The 20,756-nt window shown below is 45.6% G+C and overlaps 1 protein-coding gene across 1 annotated transcript in view; it reads right to left on the bottom strand.

Annotated features, from left to right (window-relative positions):
• Window positions 1-2,111: 2,111 nt before the first annotated feature.
• Window positions 2,112-20,756, bottom strand: part of C1H12orf56 (chromosome 1 C12orf56 homolog) — a 48,018-nt gene continuing 29,373 nt past the window's right edge. Inside the window, exons 7-13 of the mRNA XM_032890809.1 lie at window positions 17,834-17,940; window positions 16,782-16,871; window positions 10,718-10,847; window positions 9,031-9,105; window positions 8,715-8,789; window positions 4,514-4,692; window positions 2,112-2,285 (exon numbers count right to left, since the gene is read on the bottom strand). Of these exons, the coding sequence (XP_032746700.1) occupies window positions 2,159-2,285; window positions 4,514-4,692; window positions 8,715-8,789; window positions 9,031-9,105; window positions 10,718-10,847; window positions 16,782-16,871; window positions 17,834-17,940 (783 nt within the window). The 3' untranslated portion in view covers window positions 2,112-2,158. The remainder of the gene's footprint in view (window positions 2,286-4,513; window positions 4,693-8,714; window positions 8,790-9,030; window positions 9,106-10,717; window positions 10,848-16,781; window positions 16,872-17,833; window positions 17,941-20,756) is intronic.

The raw sequence follows: 20,756 nt of genomic DNA, 5'->3' as shown, positions 1-20,756 counted from the left end.
TGATAGAGAAGGCTTGGAGACCGTGTGGCTGTGCTGATGACACAAATGTGCAGGCTTACTCAGAATCTACTCAGACAACATAGCAGAGAAACACGCTCCCCCACTTCAAAGCATGAGGCTTCGCGTACGTGCAGGGGCAGGAGGGATGGCTCAGTGGTTTACAAGCACCTGCTCTTCTCCTAGAAAATCAGAGTTCTGTTTCCACCGGGTTTCTCACAACCCCCTGTGGCTCCAGTTCTAAGGTAACCAATGCTGCCCTCTTCTGGCCGCTACAAACCCACACATAAAAATAAAACAAGGAGTGTTGTGTACAAAGCCTGGCATGGTGGCCCACACTTGGAATACCAGCACTGCAGAGTCGGAGGTAGGAGGAAAAGGAGTTCAGAGTCATTCTTGGCCATGTCGAGCAGTCAAGGCCTGCCCGGGCTCTGTGAGACCCTGTTTCAATAAATGAGAGTGTTGCTTACAGGCAGAGGACACTAAGGTGAGCTTGGAGACTCTCATCCTTCTACACCATGGAGGATCAGAAGCAAACAAGCAAGGTCTAGAAAGAGGACATAATGGCTTGATGTAAATTGGTTAGATGCCTGAGTCAGAACTAGAAACGAGATTTAATTTCTTCTTTTTTTTTCAAAAGTACAATAGCTAAGACTTTTTTTTTTTTTTTTTTTTTGGTTCTTTTTTTCGGGGCTGGGGATCGAACCCAGGGCCTTGCGCTTCCTAGGCAAGCACTTTACCACTGAGCTAAATCCCCAACCCCTAGCTAAGACTTTTTAAAAGTCATACTAAACAACGACAACAAAAAACCTCATGGAGACAAATAAGACTAATAACTTGTAAATAATCTGCAAACAAAACTATTTTTATTAATGTATCAAAACATTATTTTGAAAACCACAGTATACCAGGTTTTTCAAGTCAAAACTCAGTACTACCTTTATGGGTGTTTGGGGATTTTTTAGTATTTTGGAAAATCTTACAATGAGTCTATGTATGGTTTCTACAATGAAACCAGCCCCTAAGAACTTGTGAATGATGGGAACCTGGGACGCTGGCAATCAAGTCATTACCTGAGCTGTGAGGATGGTGGGTGGGAGTCCAGGAGGGCGAGGAGGAGGCTGCCGCTGCCGAGGGCAGAAGCACACATCTGGAACGTGGCAAAGGAGGTTCTCTCCTAAGCCATCCAAGAGCCTCTCAGAGTAGCAATTTGAGAAGCTAAACGTGTCTCTCTGTGTACCTTTTTAACACAAAGTCTTAGTTTTTATTTTACTTTTTTTACTTTTGAACCTAGGGCCTCCTACATGCCAGGCAAGTACCCTACCACTTATTTTCGGTACACCCCCAGCTAGATCTATTTTTACATAGAATATCTACAAAGCTGTAGAAGTACTAAATCTAAGAAGTATCTTGAACAATCACTCAAATCATATAAACAGTATAATATTAAAATGATCGTTGTAAAACAGTTTAAATATTGCCAAACAAATTTATGACAAGAGCCATAGTCTCCTCAACAAAGTCCCCAGCTATGGTTCCAATGACCACAAGCAGAGTTGCCTAAGACACGCTCTCTTTGGAGTAGGCTTTCCTCTGCTACTTCTTCAAGCTGTAGGAAGTTAAACAGAAAGCCCAGTTCTGGTGTTTTTAGAAGTCAAACGCAACAGCTCCAGAGAGCATTTTGGATCTAAGTTAACTTAAGGCCACTGAGTGTGGACTTTTGTAAATGGCTGTGAAACTGCAGAGCTCTAGGTGAGGTCCCTCTTGCTTGGGGCTCCACAGGCCGGCTCAGACTGGCCCACCCAGGCAGGAAGCTAAGCAGCCTTTACTCCTAGTGCTCGGGAGGCAGAGGCAGAGGCGGGGCGGGGCGGAGGCGGAGGCAGAGGCGGAGGCGGAGGCGGGGCGGGGCCGAGGCAGAGGCAGGCAGATCTCTGTTAGTTCAAGGTCTACAGAGTGGTTCCAGGAAGGGACTACACAGAGATCAGTGGGACTACAGAGAAACCTATTTCAAAAAAAGAAAAAAAAAAAAAAAAAAAGACCTTTTAAAGAGGTGTTAATGAACCTGTAGCTAGAATCTTTAAAAGGAGAGAGCTAAATATTAAATAATCAAATGCTGTTTTTCGTAGTGACTTTAGTGAATACTTTATACTTTTTATCTCCTCTAATATGCTGCACACTGTTTCTGTTCAATCAGCTGTAGAACTTCGTGACAGAGCTGAGTGGTGGGCTTTGTGATGGGGTAACATCCGGGGAGCCTCTTCTCCAGTGCTGGCATATGAATAAAGTACCTGCAAATCACGGAGAGAAACAAAACACCGTTAGAAATGAGGATTTCCACATCGGCTCATCCAGCATGTTCACATTCACGGCACAGTGCTGGAGGGGTGGGGGAGGGGTTGGGGACCCCCAGTCACAGGACTCGGCATTTCCAGACTTCTAACCTCCTGAGCTCAGGACTTAGAAAATCGTTACCATGTATGCATTTCAGCATTTCTCTTTATTTGAGAATGGAATTATTATTAACGGATCTGCCAAGGCGGTAACCAAGATAGGACAGGACTGTCTTCACCAAAGCCTATGCTAAGGTTTTTTTGTTTGTTTGTTTGTTTGTTTTTTCTTTTTTTTTTCGGAGCTGGGGACCGAACCCAGGGCCTTGTGCTTGCTAGGCAAGCGCTCTACCACTGAGCTAAATCCCCAACCCCTATGCTAAGGTTTCTAATGGTGGGTTCCTCAGAGGATGCTGAGCAAGGAGTAGGGGACCAAGCTGAGAGAACCCATCCAGACCAGGCAAGAGGAAAGAGTAGGGGTTATCTCCCATAAAGATACAGGCAGCCTTCGACCGCCTCCTTCAGTAGCATCAAAGAATGGTTCTTAGACCTGAATGAAGACCAGAATCACTTGGGGTAGGCTTTTAAAAACTGTCATTCCCAGATCGTGCCCCAGGAAAACCAAAACAGAAGGACCACACCTGGGTCAGTGTTATTAATAACTACTCAGACAATTCTAACGCAAAGTAAGTTAAAACCACTGGGTTAAAACCAATGACAAACCTGAATGTCCACAAGAAACAATAAACCAGGGGCCTGGGAGGAGATAGGAGGGGTGGTAGCCAAAAGGCACCCAGTCTCCCTGACAGGGGCCTGCTGGGAGCTCCAGGTCGATACTGCACCATTTTTGCCAGCTTCCTGTCTTTTTAGGGTAGGCATGATGGTAAATGCCTGTAATTGCTGTGAGTTCAAAGCCAACTTAAGCTACATGATGACTTCCAGACCAGCCTGGGCTACGCTGTAAGACATTGTCTCCAGCTGGAAAAAACAGGTGTGTGTGTGTGTGTGTGTGTGTGTGTGTGTGTGTGTGTGTGTGTGTGTGTGTGTGTTTGGGGTTGGGTCACGCTATACATACTACAAGGTGCTAAACCTTGGGAACATGCTAAATGAAAGACATGGAGGAAAAGGTCGTTCATTGGGTGATTGTCTAGAAGACAGGGTAGATAAGAGGTTAGAGCCAAGAGCTAAGGGGAAGGGAGAATGGGATATGTCTGCTTAGTGGGTACTGGGTTTCTTTTAGATAATGATAGTGTTCTGTGGTTCAATAATTACGGCTGCAAAACATTGTGAAATGTACTCAGCGCTACCAAATTATACGCTCTGGAGGGGCAAATTTCACGCTATGTCAGTTTTTCCTAATGAAGTTTTCAAAGGAAGCTAAGGAGCAGGGATGGAGGGGTGCTGGGACTGATTTGTGGGGTCAACTTGGAGCCAAATAAATCCCTTTTATGGTATCCAGAATGGACCTTCTGATGTAATGCCACATGCGGGAAAAACAGTCCACCCAGAGGGCTGATAATTTTCTTTCTTTTGAAGCCAATACAAAGCTGTAACGTACGCCTCCATGTCTTTTGATGTCTCTTTCCGAACCAATGGTGGAGCAGCGCTGCCTGAACCCTTCTCACTTAAGGCAAACACTACCTTAGCTCTTCCTTAGTACCAGTTAGCTCAGGCCTACTGCTGAGTGCTTCGCTGGCCTTTAAAAAGAATTGCAACCCCTGAGGGGCAGGGGAGCAGTCTGGCTGAGGAAACCAACCCAGGCTGCCGCTGCCTCTTACTCTTCTGCTAGCGACAAGGGGGTTCAGGGAGATGGGCAGCCCACTAACTCCCCAGTGTGTCTATGTTCCCCTTACTGACTTGACTGAGCCCTGCAAAACGCCTGACGACTGACTTGAACTCACAGTTCAATGGGGTTTGTTACTCCAAAACAAATGGTTACACGTCTGTGCAACGTAGGCTGAGCACAAGAAAGGCAAGGAGAGACAAGTAGCTCCTAGGCCGGGAGCACTCCACAAATGGCAGCGGTTCTTAGAACTGGCCCAGATTTCACCTTGCCTGTGATCGTATAAAGTATTACCAAAGACAAACGTGGAATTTTCCGTCACCAGTTAACCCCAAGCATCAGGTCCTGTCAGAAGGGCCCGTGAAAATGAGCAGTGGGCACTTTGATTCGATGTGCTTTGCCTTACCTGAACTCCTCACGGTGGTCGTTCCTGATATACTCGGCCAGAGCCTTGCTATGCTGCAGGCAGCTCCTGAGGATGTAGAACTGCTGGTACAACAGAACCGCTTGGCAGGGAGTCAGCAGCTGGAGCGAGGCTGAGAGCCCTCTCACCACTCCTTCCACGATACCGGCCACAAAAGCCATCTAGACGAGGAAAATGTGGTTACATGCACGCAGACGGGGTGTCATCCAAACACGCCCCGATTCAGCCACTGGCCTCATCCACCAATCCAAGCTGACGCCTCTGCCACCCTTGCTCCAACGCCTGCGGGCTATTTTCTCTCTGAAAAGCTACTCAATACCAGATTATAAACCAACCAGTGTTTATAATAATTTTAATTTCTTTTTTTAAACAAAGATTTTATTTATCCTTTTATGTATATGAGTACACTGTAGCTGTCTTCAGATACACCAGAAGAGGGCATCGGATCCCATTACCGATGTTTGTGAGCCACCGTGTGGTTACTGGGAATTGAACTCAGGACCTCTGGAAGAGCAGCCAGTGCTCTTAACCACTGAGCCATCTCTCCAGCCCCCGATTTTAATTTCTTTAGCACCTTGATTTTTTTGTTGTTTTCTTCTTAAGATTACATTTGTAATCATTTGGCGTGGCATGTTATGGATACGTGCCACAGCGTACGTGTGGAAGCCAGCGGACAGCTTACTTAAGTCAGATATCCCCTTCTACATATGTGCTCCCAGGATTGAACTCAGGTTGTGAGGCTGGCAGAAGTGTTAGTTACCTGCTGAGCCTGGACTTTTAGTACAGCGATCAGGGCTGGCTGACAAGTAGGTACAACCTACTTGTTCGATGATCGCAACCCCCAATGGTTTTTAATTTTTTCCTCAAATTTCTCTCACACAGTCTACTTTTGCCTCTACAGTTTAGAGCTAGGTCTATGTGTCAACATTCCCTTGCCTCAGGACACCCTTCACCCTGACAGACTTCATGGTCACAGTCTGGCCTTATACTTTTTTTTTTTTTTTTTTTTTTTTTTGGAGCTGGGGACCAAACCCAGGGCCTCACGCTTGCTAGGCAAACACTCTACCACTGAGCTAAATCCCCAATCTCGAGTCTGGCCTTATACTTAACCAGTTCCTTTAAGGCAGTGGTTCTCAACCTTCCTAAGGCTATGACCCTAAATAGAGTTCCTCATATTGTGGTGACCCCTAACCATAAAATTATTTTTTCATTGCTACCACATAACTGTAATTTGGCTACTGTTATGAATCGTAATATAAGTATCTGGCTTTCCAATGGTCTCAGGTGACCCCTGGGAGAGGGTCTGTTGACCCTAGGGTATTACAACCCACAGGTTGAGAACTACTACTTTATTTTTTTAAAGATTTTTTATTTTATTTAATGTATATGAATACACCTGTCTTCAGACACACCAGAAGAGGGCATCAGATCCCATTACAGATGGTTGTGAGCCACCATGTGGTTGCTGGGAATTGAACTCAGGACCTCTGGAAGAGCGGCCAGTGCTCCTAACTTCTGAGCCATCTCTCCAGCCTGAGAACTACTACTTTAAGTCATCAGCTTTAGAGTAAGGAACCCCCACTGCCTGGGATCCTTAGCACCTTAGGCTTTTACCCAGATGAGAGAGCCTAATGCCACTACATAGAACACACAGGAGACAGAATTCCAGCTTGCACAGGTAAATATGGATAGCATGTGGGGCACTCCTAGAGTGACTCAGCCTGCCTGGGCTCTGTGCACCTCTGAAGAAGCCAAGGCTTTAATCTCTGTTGGGCAGTAGGCTACTCCGCTGGTAAGTGCCCCGGGCCAGCTTTCTACAAAGGAGTTGTGGGGATCTGACAAGAGAATACAGATTCTTCAGGACGTATCCCATACCATCGTTCTGGAAAAGAGAGTCTCAGCTGGGAACCAGGGATGGTCAACGGGGCATACACTCATGTCAAAAAGAATACATTACCTCATGTCCAATGCCCCACTCACTTCCTTATTTGTGTGTGTATCTTATCTACTAAGGGTGTGTCTATGTCTGTGTCTGTGTGAATATGCATGTGCCCGTATGTGTGCACAGGAGTGCAGGCCATGACCCACATGTGGGATTCAGAAGACAGCCTGTGGAAGTTGTTCTTGTCTTCCACCATACTGGGTCCAGGGAGGGAACTCAGGGCTGCAGGCTCTCAACTTCGCCCACCGAGCCTTTCACCAGCCCCCATAACTACCTTTTGAGGAGATTTTTAATAAAACGTATGTCGATTAATTGAATGCATGGCTGAATAGATGGAAAGCAAGCTTGGGGGAAGTGGCAAGAGATTGAGGGATGGAGGCTTCACAAAACTTAGTCCATTAGATATCGTGAACACTGAACATACTAGACCTCTCCTGTTCTCCTGCAGTTGCAGTCTGTACAGAGAGGAAGCTATTGTCTGGGTCATGATAAACTAAATCCGTAACAAACTTCAAACACCAATGCTCTCTATAGAACAGAAGAGCCCCGTCGTTTGTTCACACTATACAGCCCTTACAGTAGCGGGCCCTGTTTATCATCTCTCGGGAGAGTTTCACCATGGGAAAAACTGTAAGTAGCATTTCGGAAAGATACTCGAGCCTAGGGAAGCATGTGACTCTGGTCAAAGTAATCAAGTGAAGAGAGATGACTCAGGCCAAAGTAATCAAGCGAAGAGAGATGTCCACTTCTACCACATGCCTCGTAGAAAGTATGCCAGGACACCCAGGACACTAACAGCTACAGCCATGTGACAACAGAAGCCAACGCAAACAGCAATGTGATAAGATCAAGGGGAGGAAGAGGAAGACACTGTATAAGGCACTGTGTGATTGTGTTGGTGGGATGTGACCCAGTTAAAACGTCAGAGAATCAATGTTCTGCCTTCCTCTCCGGGAACCAGCACCAAGGCCTCACAGATGAGTGGGGGTTAGCTGACTGGAAAGGAGGGAGAAGAATTTAAGACCCAGTTGGCTACAGCTTGTTTTCGTGTGTCAGAAACTTAATCCTCAAAGTGAAGGTGTTACAGGTGAGGATTTATAAGAGATTATTAAAGTGTAAGCTCTTGCCCTCGAGAATATAAGATAATAGAATGGTTATAATAGGATAGTTATGCTCATGGATATCTTGTGAGAGAGATTCTGTTGTTTCAAATCCAAATTTGTTATAAAAGTGAATTCAGCTAAACAAACAACAGAAACACAACCAGACTGAGGCAGGCGGGTCATGACTTGGAAGCCAGCCTGAGCAACATAGCGAGACACTTCAGACATATTGACGTGACTTTTGTCTCACAGCCCACATATGCTCTCTTGTCCTTTGGCCGTCACTCCCGGAAGGACAGCAACATCCTCATGAGCTACAGTGCTTCCATCTCTGGACCAACAGCCTCTGAAGTGTGAGCTTGATAAGCCTCTGCCCTTCACAAATCACCCTCAGTCGGTGACACTCAGACTAAGACCAACACAGAGGAAGACATCCTGCATTGGGGACAGTCGGGGAGGAGGGCTGCCATTGAGTTGAGATGTACACGGCAGGGTGAAGGAAGGACCAGATGAGGCAGCAAAGCTTAAGATGCCCAGCCCTGCAGGCCTATGGAAGTCAGAGGTCAGAGGTCAGAGGTCAGCCACTAGGCAAAGAGGAAAGCTGCTGAGAGATCATTAAGCTCAAGGCAAGGAATTGCAGTCACTTTTATTTGTTTTAAATAGCTCCCTCTGGCTGTGGTCTAGTAGAATGGCAGCCATGGACCATTTGGAAAGGAGTGGACTCTTCACCAGACATCATCAGAGTTGGGACCGTGGTAGTGGCTTCGGGGCAGAGCACATAGCCAATTCCAAACGTTCTATTCATTGTCCTACTTATGGAAAATGTCAATATTTTACGTAAATTACAAGCTAATAACTTAACATTTTGTTTGCTACACTTACCTTCAAAGTTGTTTGATTTTAATAAAATAAAGCTAATCTCCCCAACCCCCAAAATAAAGCTAATCTTAAGCCATAATTCAAATACCTTTAACTCAGGTCTTGAATATAAAAACATTTTCTTTTGATTAAATAATAAAATCATCATACTTATATTTTGCTTCTGCTTTGTAGACTTGATCATAAACACAACGCCTATGTTTTACTAATTAAGCACAAATGCTCCATTAAGCCGGGTCTTTTTCATTTCAATACTCACGATGGAAGGACAGCTCTGTAGAAAGGACATCATCCAGCTTATAGCAAACTTTGTGGATCCCAGTCCAAGATTCCCCTAGAAACTCAAGGAAACGAGTTATATCCGTGAAGCCTAAAGTTGTATCTGAAAGAATTCTCGCTCCCAAATAAGTTTTTATCCTGACCAATCAAATCAAATCTTCAAAATCGGTGTCTGTAAAATAACCTGTAGTATCACTGAAGTCAACCTGTTTTAGAGAGGTTCCCCAGTAAAAGTGCTGTACACTGTTAACCACGGCATAACCAAATCAGAATGATAAGAAAAGCACCCATTGTACCTGCTGAAAGACAAGCAGGATCTCGTAGAGTAGCGCTGTCGCGGTGTCCGTGTACTCCAGGATGAGCTTCTGTAACTAGAAGGTTCAATAAGTCAATACACTAGCGTAGGCTAAGCCAGAAAGGCCATTTCCCTTTAGACACTTGTAAAAGGATTTCTCATTAAGATTTTTACTTTGTGATGTCCACTTTCCTGATTCGCCTGGCTCAGTCATTCGCAGGAAGACTGCTTGTATGCTGGGCTCCTTGGCTCAGGCTCACAACTAGAGCCTAGACACTAAAGAGCCTAAGACATGGAGATCCCAAGTTCAAGGCATGTTTGGGCAACTCAAAACAAAAAGTAAAATGAGAGTGGTCAGGACGAGGTTTAGTGCTTTCCTTGGATGTGTTTGATCCCCAGTACCACCCAAAGCAAAGCTGCCCTTGTAAAGGGGCAACACATTTTGCAAAGATTCACAATGTGGGTTCGGGGTGGACATAATGGCCCAGACAAAAGCATGAAAGGTCTGCACACTGGGGACCACATCAGCAGTCAAATCAACAACCTTACTTCAAGAAGGTGGAAACATAGCCGGGTGGTGGTGGCTGCTCAACCTTTAATCCCAGCACTCAGGAAGCAGAGGCAGGCAGATCTCTGAGTTCAAGGCCACCCTGGTCTACAGAAGGAGTTCTAGGACAGCCAAGGCCACAATGAGAAACCCTGTCTCAAAAACAAAACCTAAGGGGGTAAATATGCTTCTTGGAATTGAGGCGGGAGATCCTCTGGAGACTCTAGGCTTGTGCCTACCTTGAACTTCTATTCCTTTTGTAGTCTGGGTTGATAAGGGGCTCAGGGACCTCTGACTGCTCATGAGATCTCGAAGCAATTGACAGTGCCCACACACCACTCTGGGCATGAGAACTGCCTATGGACATGCCCCAGGCCTAGCCCCTGCCCCTCTCATACAGCGTGGAGGATGAACTCTACTTATCATTGACTTTCCAGCACAGAAGATGCGAATGCCCTGCAGACGTGAAACCTACACCCACCCTTTCTGTCTGCTATGTTGGTATCAGGAACCCCTTTCGCCTCCAACAGTGATGTTGCCCAGTCACCTGTGCATTTGCTGCCATGGCAACAGTCATACATTCCTGGCGTTCATTTGGTTCAGTTCCCACCTTCACCTGCGAGCAGTTATGTCACAGTTCAAATAAAAAGCAGGCCCTTTCTTCTCTTTTATCTCTTCTCTTTCTCTCTCTTCTCCCTCTCTTGCCACCCATCCTTGTCTCTGTCACCCCAATAAACCTCTTCCACATGGCCTGGTGTGGTCTGTCTGGACTTGAGCTTCGATTTCTATCCCAAGACGCTAGATGTTTTCATGGGGAAAAACTATTTATGATGCAGATTGACAAACCTAAAACCAAGCTCAGTGTTTCCTGCCTTTGAACCCAGCCTTCCTGCCGTGGCTCCCATTGGACTCTAGGCCAGATTCTAAAAGTTGTCTTCTAGTCTCCACATCTAAATATCAGGTATCAGCTCAAACTTCTCAAATATTCTGAAATAGCTAAGATGTTAGGTTAATAACATGTCCTCTTTAACGTGTACACGCTTCCGAACTCTTCAGCATCCTGTTCCACATTAAGAGGTAAGAAATGAGAGCCCCCATATGTTCCATTCAATCAACCGCCCCAGGTCGGTCCTCATCTCACCTGACCGTCGGAAGATGCTGCGTCTTCTGCTGAGATTGGATCAGCCACCAGCTGGGCATCAGACACAGAGCAGGGCTTTGGAACCTTGGGCTTGCTAATTAGAATCACTAAGAGATTAAACAGCATTCCCCTAGAAAAAAACACAAAAAGCCATTAATGGGAAAATCTTCTAAGCAGTAACAGGTGGAGTCAAACTAACGACACTTCTTAATTTAGACAAGCAGGTGACTACCTTGAAATGATAAGTATATTGTGGATTTTTGTTTTTAAAGAAATTTAAATGAGAATGTATTTTTTTAAGCATTCTGAGGGAAGTGTAGTTCCAGAGTTCACTAGCCCAGAAAGCTTAGCAGGGAGGGATTTAAGGAAGGCTGTGGTGGTTCCAAGTAAAGCTATATTTATAAAGTATGTCTACCGATTACTAATTCTAAGTAACAGGGTAAGTAGATTCTGTAATCGGAAGAAGTAAGTGGTTAGGCTAGGTTCATTCGAAGTATAAATATGGGAACAAGTCAGAAAGAGGAAGATGTGAGGATGGAGAGATGAGACAGGGAGCACCTGGGAACACTGGGGAGGGAGGGCGGGGAGTGAACACACAGTGTCATAGAAGTAGAGGAATAGAGACAACTGCCTCAGTCAGGGTTTCTATTCCTGCACTAACATCATGACCGAGAAGCAAGTTGGGGAGGAAAGGGTTTATTCAGCTTACACTTCCACATTGCTGTTCATCAGCAAAGGAATCAGGACTGGAACTCAAGCAGGTCAGGAAGCAGGAGCTGATGCAGAGGCCATGGAGGGATGTTACTTACTGGCTGGCTTCCCCTGGCTTGTTCAGCTTGCTCTCTTATAGAACCTAGGACCACCAGCCCAGGGACAGCACCACCCACAATGGGCTGGGTCCTTCCCCCTTGATCACTAATTGAAAAAATGCCTTACAGCTGGGTCTCATGGAGGCATTTCCTCAAGGGAGGCTCCTTTCTCTGTGATAAAACCAGTCTGTACAACAACCAACAACGGATAAAGAGGGAAACTGAAAAAAGATTAAAATGGAGATGTCGTGCCACATTCTCAAGTCCCAAAAGCCCACGCAGGAGCCGGCACCAATGCAGTCTCTTCATGACAAGCTCAAGCCTGGCTCGCTCACCGCCGACCCTGACACAGCAGGACGGTCTGGTGAAGTCCAGAACCCTCAGCAGGACAGGGTTTCATAGGGAATGGGAGGAAGCGAGGGGGTGTCCAGCCCGGCAAGCAACTAACTGAACGGCTATCATAAGCTGACAGGCAGGTGCTCTGGCAAAACCATGGACATCACAATGGTCTGAAAGCACATCCGAAACAGTCAGACTGACCTTTGACTGCCAGGAAGTAGCTAGGGAGTAACTCTGGGGTGTGAACCAAGGGCAACCCATGGGGTCCTTCCAGGTCCTCGGGCGCAGCTATAGGTCAAGTTTCTCTTAAGATGGAGGCTGGTCCCAAGAGGGAGTAGGTTTGCCCTCTCAGAGACAGGGTAAGAGGCTGACTGGGGGGCTGTTGTCTACAGCATTCCTCTGCGTCTTACACAGTCTTGTTTATGGTACACTCATTATACATAGTTAAACAAATATTTTTCAATTTTAAAATGCTAATGACTGAGTGGGGGTTGGGGGGAGGGATGGCTCAGTAGTTAAGAGCACATAGTGCTTTGATTCCCAGCACCCTTAGGATGGCTCACAACCATCTGTGACTCCAGTTCCAGGGCTCTAATGCTCTCTTCCGGCCTCCTGGGACACTGAAATTCATGTGTTCTTACCCACATGTATACACATGATTATTTGAAAGTACTGACTATTGGCTATCTTCACTACCGGACTTCTCTGACGCGTTGCTATGCCAATGTGTCATCTGGGACAAGGAAACAGTACTACATAGTAGTTCTTAAATTTAAAATAAAATCAGAAATGTATATATTTTGGTGTGCTTTGTAATTCAGCTGTGCACTACCTCAGACGCTTAGCGTATTCTATAGCAGACATGTGCATGTGTGTGTCTGTTAGGCGACAGGTCAACCCTGTTGTTGTTCCTCCAAAACCATCCACTTTACTTTTTGAGACAATCTCTCTCACTGAGCTGTAGCTTCACCAATAAGGCTATTTATTGTGACTGGCCAGCAATCTCCAGCCTAGGTCCATCTCCCTACAAGCCCACACTACCATGCCTGGCTTTTTACATAGCTGCTGGGAATCAAAGTCGAGTCCCCATGCCTAAATGGCAACACTTTATTGGCTGAGCTGGGAGGAGTGGGGAAGCTTTGAGCGAATGCGTAATGAGTGGACGAAGTCCCAAGTGCTTGCGTACTGTGGGCGTGGGTGTGGCCACGTCAAAGACCAACCCCTCAGATCTGTGGGAAACTGGCAAAGCCTCCCCTACCCATCTTCAGAGGGACAGCAAAGGCATCCCGGCTCCCCAGTCTAAGTGGGAATTCTGGTAGTGCTTGCACAGGCTAGCAACCACAGCTTCCTCCTGTCGGAGGTTGCAGTTTGAGACTGCTCTGTCTACAGAGACTAGGTAACTCCTCCCCCTGGACCATGCATAATAAACCTTATGAGGTCCTGGGTTGTTGTGCACAGCATGTGCCCTCCACCAGTGTAAGCACAGCTCACCTGCCCCAGCTTTTCCGGCTGTGTGTTTCTTCTGCCTTTATTCCCTTCAAACGTGGTCTCTCACTAAATTTGAACTGAGCTGACTGTCAGCAGACTACAGCAATTTTCCTGTCTCTGCCCCACCCCACCCCACTCCTTGGTACTGGGGTTACAGGCAAGCACAACTGTGTCAGTTCTGGGGATTTGAACTCATGTTCTCACAGTTTTGCGGCAAGCTCTCTGAGCCACCTCCTCAGCCCCCAGAGCACTTCCTTCTGAAGCTTTTCTGGACTTGAAGTATGAATTGACATTCCATTCTCTGTTCTATTTAATTATAGTCCTTTATTTTTCAGTAACAATTCCTTTTCAAATCTAAGAGAAAGAACTCTTAAAGTTCTGGGTCACTTACTGTGATAATATAGGAATTCAACTGTAACAATACCAAAATATAAAAGAACCTGACACATTGCGAGAATGCAGCAAGGAGGGTTCAGCTCAGCAAAATTTCCACCTTGGGAAATAATAGGAGGAAATGCTAACTGAATAACTGCTTCTTTATCTCCTCAGATGGAATTTAATTTGAAATCCACCCCTTCCACCAAATGACTTCATTTAAAACTCTCTGGGTCAGCAATTTTAGTCAAATTGTAGTTTCATCCGGAAAATAGAAACTTCTAGGATTGACATCCCAGACTTAAAAATTGTCCCAACAATCAAATGGTTTCATTATTAGGGTTGGTATTATTTGTAATGTATGGAATTTAAATATACTACACTCTATATTAGAGTACAGAAGTTGGAGATCAAATAGTCTGTGATGTAGTGGAGGGTGGCATTCTAACATGGCTTCCAATATTCCTATCCCACGGGTACACAGATCCCATATGATCCCCCCCCCCTTGTGTGGGCAGGACCCATGACTGTAAGTGGCGGCCATTCATGAGTGTGTTACACTAGGTGGGAAGTATGAAGGGCTCTTTGAATACAACTAGGCCCATCATTAGTGTTGTTTTAGCCCAGAGAAAATGATCCTGAGGGGGAGGGAGTGTTCTAATCAGGTGAACTTTGTAAAAGGAGGCCTTCTGGAACTCACAGACAGAGCCTGCCAAGAAACAAGCCACCATCAGATCTATAGCTGCTCTCTGAAGCATCACGTGAGCTTAGGAGGGAACAGAAACCCCATGAACCCTGCAGCTGAAGTGGCTGAGATCAGGAGGAGAGGCCCCAACCAACTCTGCCCAGAGTATCGATCCACAGAGACCTGAGATAATGATAAAGTATTTAAATCACTAAGCTTATGTAATTTGTTATGGGGCAACAGATTAATACTGTTATGTTATACTTTTGTTGTTCTCATGATAATCCTATACATACCAAAAGTGCCTAAAAATTAATATTAACACCAGACTCTACTATAGCTACTGAACGCAGAGACTGAAGGCTAGGAAAAGACTTAGTCTTGTCAAGAGAAAGGTTTGATGAAGCTGATAGGGTCAAACCAAGTTAGAACAATTAAAGGCCACACTTTACAGCCCAGGAAGAGAGTGTTTTCCTTTTTAGGATAGAGAAGAGTAGACACCAATAGAAGGTGAGCAGACGTGTTGCATGTTGTGCTTAAGAAGAACATTTTCGGGGGCTGGAGAGATGGCTCAGTGGTTAAGAGCACTGGCAGCTCTTCCAGAGGTCCTGAGTTCAAATCCCAGCAACCACACGGTAACTCACAACCATCTATAATGGGATCTGATGCCCTCTTCTGGCATGTACTTATATATAATAAATAAATGAATCTTAAAGAACATTTTCTTGCCCTTTAGATCTTTTACTTCCCATGAAGGTCATCCTGCTTCAATCATGAGAACAAAGACTGCAGGAAAAGAAAAATGGCAGGAGGCAGTTAGAAGGCTCAGTAGTCAAGGGTGCTTACTGTTCTTGTAGAGGACCTGGGTTCGGTTCCCAGCGCCCATGTCTGGCAGATCACAACCATCTGTAACTCCAGCTCCTGGAGATCAGATGCCCTGTACAGCTTAGTGGGCTACTGCACACACAGGGTACACATAAACTCACAATGCTCACATTACACATAAATACAAAATAACAACTAAATCTTTAAAAGCAAGAGAAACACATGGTAGGCACTGCGAGGGAAGCCCCACTCAGGTGCAACCCGTGGGTAGCGAGCTCTTCTGTGATCTGACTTCCCTAAACCAGCAGGTTAGTGTCTCTCCCTTTCCCATCAGAGAAGCTTCTCTTCACAGAAGATGCCAGTTAATACCAAGACCCGAAACTGTGGAGGGCTCAGTCCTAAGCGGGACATCTCTGTCACGGCTCTTCCTCCAGGGTTCAAGGATCACTGCAGAAGAGGAGTCAGAAAGAGGCAAATTCCATAAAGACATGCTTCAAAATTGCTTTTGCCAGACACAACAGCCCTGCTGCAGACATGAACTCATAGCACTGGCGCTGCATGCACAAGACCTGGGAAGACCAAGCCAGTCAAAACTCCAATATGGTGGGCAATGGTGACACACGCCTTTAATCGCAGCACTCGGGAGGCAGAGAGAGGCAGGGGGAATCTCTGAGTTTGAGGCTAGCCTGGTCTACAGAGAGAGTTTTGGGACAGCTAGAACTACATAAAGAAATCCTGCCGTGAAAAAGGAAAGGACAGGACAGGACAGGACAGGACAGGACATAACATGGATGTGAAGGGCTCACCAAGCTCCACCTCAGACAAAGCACTCTTGGCAGCTGATGGAGAGGGGCCTCAGCTTTCTCTAAGGATGTGGCCATGATAAGCAGCCCATTCTCCAGTGGATGCCCTATAGCCATGCATACACATACCAATAAGACCAGTCAGAGTCAGTGTTTAAAAAACGAGAGTATGTGAGGGAGATGGGGGTGAGGATATGAGGAATGGGGAGGGTCTAAAGATGGATTTGATCAATTGTATATGAACAAATAAATAAAATATTTTTAACATGGTAGAATAACAAAAAAGAAGGAAAGTGGAACCTGGGCAACCTTTCAGGGGAACGCCTGCTGACCTAGTCTAGACAGCTATGTGAGAAAGGTTAACTTCTCTACATTCCTTTGGACACAGGTCGTCCTTGTGACTGTATACAGCCTAAACTCAAGTGAGTTCTGCTCATTTGACCTTGAATAACCCAGGAAACATCCTCAGAATATACATTTTCTGATGCTTTAAATAAAGTTGACTACTGTGTGAGACTTTAGTCCGCCTCATTTGGGGCCTCGCCCCACCCTGGCTCTCCCAGGTTCAAGCCGCCAACTAGATCAGTGGACAGAAGTCAATAAGAACATAAGAACAATGCCAGAGACTACACAGTCCGATGTCCTCTTAAAAGACAAAACAACAGAAAAGTGCACGCGTACACACACACACACACACACACACACACACACACACACACAAACACACACAAAGACCTTACTTCTTAGCTGCCAATGTGTTCAAGCGTGAGGATTCAATTTCTGTTTCTCTGAACATCAATCCTAGGGTCTGTATAATTTCAATACATGCCCTAGGAAATAAGAGAGAGAAAATGGAAAATGGTATACACATGCACATCTGTGTGCACCATCCCACAGGGTCAGAATCCCATGAAAACCATTAGCCTTGAGAGGAAGGCTTTTGGATGGTCATTTAGCAAAGAGTTCATCAAATTCTGTGCACCAAGTTGCAAACCCTGGCCAAGTGCCCGGTCTGGGATTGCTATATGGGAGGCACTCAAAATTGGCTTCCTGACAGAGCAACAATCAAGTCACAAGCTTTAGCATTTTGGAATTCATATTTTTTAAGTGTGTGTGTGTGTGTGTGTGTGTGTGTGTGTGTGTGTGTGCCTGGAAGTGGGTTTTTGCACAGGAATGCAGGTGTCCACACAGGCCACAGACATTAGATTCTTTTGGGGGTGGAGTTATAGGGGGTAGTGAGTCACCAGTTGTGGGAGCTGAGATGCAAACTTGGGGCTTCTGTAGGAGCAGTTTCTGTTCTTGGACACTGCTCGTGGTATAGTGGCATATCCTATGATTATAACACTTGGGAAGCAGAGGTTTGAGGCCAGCCTGATCTACATAGTAAGTTCTAGGCTCTTACAGATTCCAAAACAAGAACCTATTTCAAAAGATTAAATAACATCAAAGAAATCATTTTTAAAATTTAAAAATCTACGTAAAGCAAAAGTTACAGCTCCACTAATCATTAATATCACATATATTTTTATCTAGCATTATCCATTTCTCTTTAACCCCAAAAGCAGCGGCTCTCAACCTTCCTAATGCTGCAACGCTTTAATGCAGTCCCTCCTGTTGTGGTGACCTCCAGTCATAAAATTATTTCGTTGATACGTCATAACTGTAATTTTGCTACTTTTATGAATCGCAATGTAACTATCTGATATGGGAGCCCAGGGGGGTCGCTCGCAAGCCACAGGTTGAGAACCACTGCCTTAGAGGGACATGATCCGATGACCCAGTTAGTACTCACAGCAGCTCATCGGCCCTCTGGCTTTTGTTCTGAAATGCACGCTTATCCCTAGACTCTGGCAAATATTCATGAAGTTTGTTCACTAGGAAGTAGAAAAGCTCACTGGTCTGCAAAAGCAAGCAGGGAAGGAAAAGATGAGAGTAACAGTTGTTAAAACTCCACCCACACATAGAGGAACGAAGAAAACATCTCTCCACCTTAAAGAAGCTATTTATAATAGTATCTTTAAAACTAGCAGAATTGGGGGTGGGGGGACGTTTTTACTCCCTGCCATCCCAGTGAGATGTCAAGAGCCAGGGGATGCCATTTAGGTCTGGCTCAAGAGCTGATGACCATTCGGAAGGCCATTGTAAAGACATGGAAAGTATTCACGGATGCCAAACCAAATGTGCAGTGTCATAATTGTGTAATAATAGCGATAAAAGCTGTAGGGGTGGTGCTGATGCTAAGGTCCTGTTCCCCAATTGGTTCTTCATCTCTCAGTAAGGATGCCTCAGTAAGGATTGATGGGCGGAAGGAATAGGCGGGACTTCCGGTCCATGCAAGAAACTGGCAGACATGGGGGGGGGGATGGAGCTTAGGTGGGAGAGCAAAAGCTACAGACAACAAAAAGCAGTGTAAACACAGATTCTTTTGAAGGTAGATCTGAAATAAAGATTGTCGTTTCTGTCTCGACAGACACTCGGTTTGAGCAACTGACATCTCTGTGTTCTTTTTCAAGGAGACGAGCTAAGCATGAGAATAAGTACTGCCCACCAAATCAGGCAAGTTGATACAAGTTTGCAATCGCTTCTCCTTTCTAGCCTTCTGTTGCTGTGTCCCCAGACCTCTGATAACTAGTGACAACTGGTGCTAGTTAGATAAGTAGGCATATGTGCTATGGGGGTGCCCGGGGAAGTCAGAAAAGGGCATCAGATCCCCCTGAAGCAGAAGATACTTGTGGTTGTGAGCTGCCCCGTGTGAGTGCTGAGATAGGAACTCCAGTCCCCTGCAAGAGCAGTATGTTCTCTTCACCACTCCGGCTCACCAAGCTCCCTTGGAAAACCTGGGTTTTAGGCTGGGACCATGAGATATAATCTTTTAAATAGAAATTAATCCTCCAAAAAGGATCTGAGAATGTTGTCCTCCTCAGTCACAGCTGCTGACTCTGTGTAAATGAACCCGAGAACAGATCAGGGCTGTAGCAAAGACAGTGAAGGCAAAAAGCCCCAGGTCTCCACGGTTTAGTCGGGAACACAGAGGAGCCACGAAGGGGTGGAAATGCTTAACATACACACGTACCAGTGTGGCCTCTACTCGCTCTGTCCTTGCCTGTTCCACAAACTAAATCCAAAGACCTCCTTGAGTCCAGCTAATGACATGACACATGACGCTGAATGACGTTGAATGAAACCTACGCTTCAGAATAGCTTGACTTTTCACAAGAGAATAAGATTTCAATGTAACAAATATAGCTTCCAGGACACGTGCAGGCATTGTGTTGGGCCTGAGCATGCTGTGGGAGGTTAGAGCCCTGAGCCAACAGAGTAACCACGCTGATTCTTGAGGGTAGGAACTGCCTTAATCACACTTCCATGTCTAATTCCTGTGACCGTGCCTTGAAATGATTAGGAATGTGATAAATGTTTGCCCAGTGGTCAAAATGCTACGGTTAATACTGGAGAACATTGCCCAATATGGCAGTCACTGGCCACAGGGGCTATTTAAACTGATTAAAGTTAAAATGCCATGACCTCATCCTTGGTCACATCCAAGTGCTTAGTAGTCCCATGTAGATAGTGTCTCCTGAACTGACTGCCACGGACAATAAATAGCAGAGTGATACAGAATAGGTCCAGAGATCAAAAGGAGCAAGATGCATGGCTCTTCACCGAGGACAGCAGAGAAGAGAGATTGGTGGCATTTGAGCTGAGCCTTGAAGGACAGGGAGGCCTTTACCGAGTTTTTTGGGGTTTTGTTTTTGGTTTTTGGGCTTTTTTTTGTTGTTGTTGTTTTTGGTTTTTGGTTTAAAAAAAAAAAAAAAAAAGGAAGACACATACTACAAAAAGCAAAGGACAGAGGAGAGGATGGGGGCAGGCTCCCGGTATTGATCCACAACCCTCTGAAGTCCTGCGTTTAAAGTGTGTGTGGTGTGTTCCTAGTAGACTCTGCTACTGCCAACCATTTCAGACCGCAGCATGCCGCCTCACACCATTGGCATCAACCAACCTGCTGTTCTCTCTAGTCACTCTTTCATTTAATTAGGATAGTTGATCACCTTCCTTGGCTCGAAGCTGCCCCAGCTAACCGGCATCCCGGGGCTTTCCTCGACACCCACACTGAGACGGCAGGCCGCTCTCATCTGGAAAGCATGGTTTGTCACCTGCAAACAGGGCACCTCCTGACCGCCCGAATGACTGTGTACTTCAAGCTGCTGCTCACTGGGAAGACAGCTGAGACATGTGGGTCAGTGGCCCGCCATGAATGTGGCCCTGTACGTGCTCAGCACTTTAAAGATTTATTTATTACATATAAGTACACTGTAGCTGTCTTCAGACACACCAGAAGAGGGCATCAGATCTCATTTGCAGATGGTTGTGAGCCACCACATGGTTGCTGGGATTTGAACTCAGGACCTCTCGAAGAGCAGTTGGTGCTCTTAACCACTGAGCCATCCCTCCAGCCCTCACCTTGGCTTCTTAAGGTCTGCTAATACCTAAAGCTGAAAAGGTGGACATTAACTCTCCGTGTGAGAGTTAAGCTGGAAGGAAATACTGGGGACCCCGTTTTTTGAAAAATGGCGGTCCTGGATTTAAAAGCATTTTTTTTTAATTTATATTTTTACTAAAGAGAAACTTCTATAGAAAGACTTGTTTAAAATCTACTTTTCCTCCACCTCACAGGCCAAGAATGTTCCCCCTCACATCAATCCTTCGACAACATC

The sequence above is a fragment of the Rattus rattus genome, chromosome 1, assembly GCF_011064425.1.
Source record: "Rattus rattus isolate New Zealand chromosome 1, Rrattus_CSIRO_v1, whole genome shotgun sequence".
Classification (NCBI taxonomy): domain Eukaryota; kingdom Metazoa; phylum Chordata; class Mammalia; order Rodentia; family Muridae; genus Rattus; species Rattus rattus.
The sequence above is the reverse complement of the archived record's forward strand: the minus strand, read 5'-3'. Positions and strand labels throughout refer to the sequence as shown.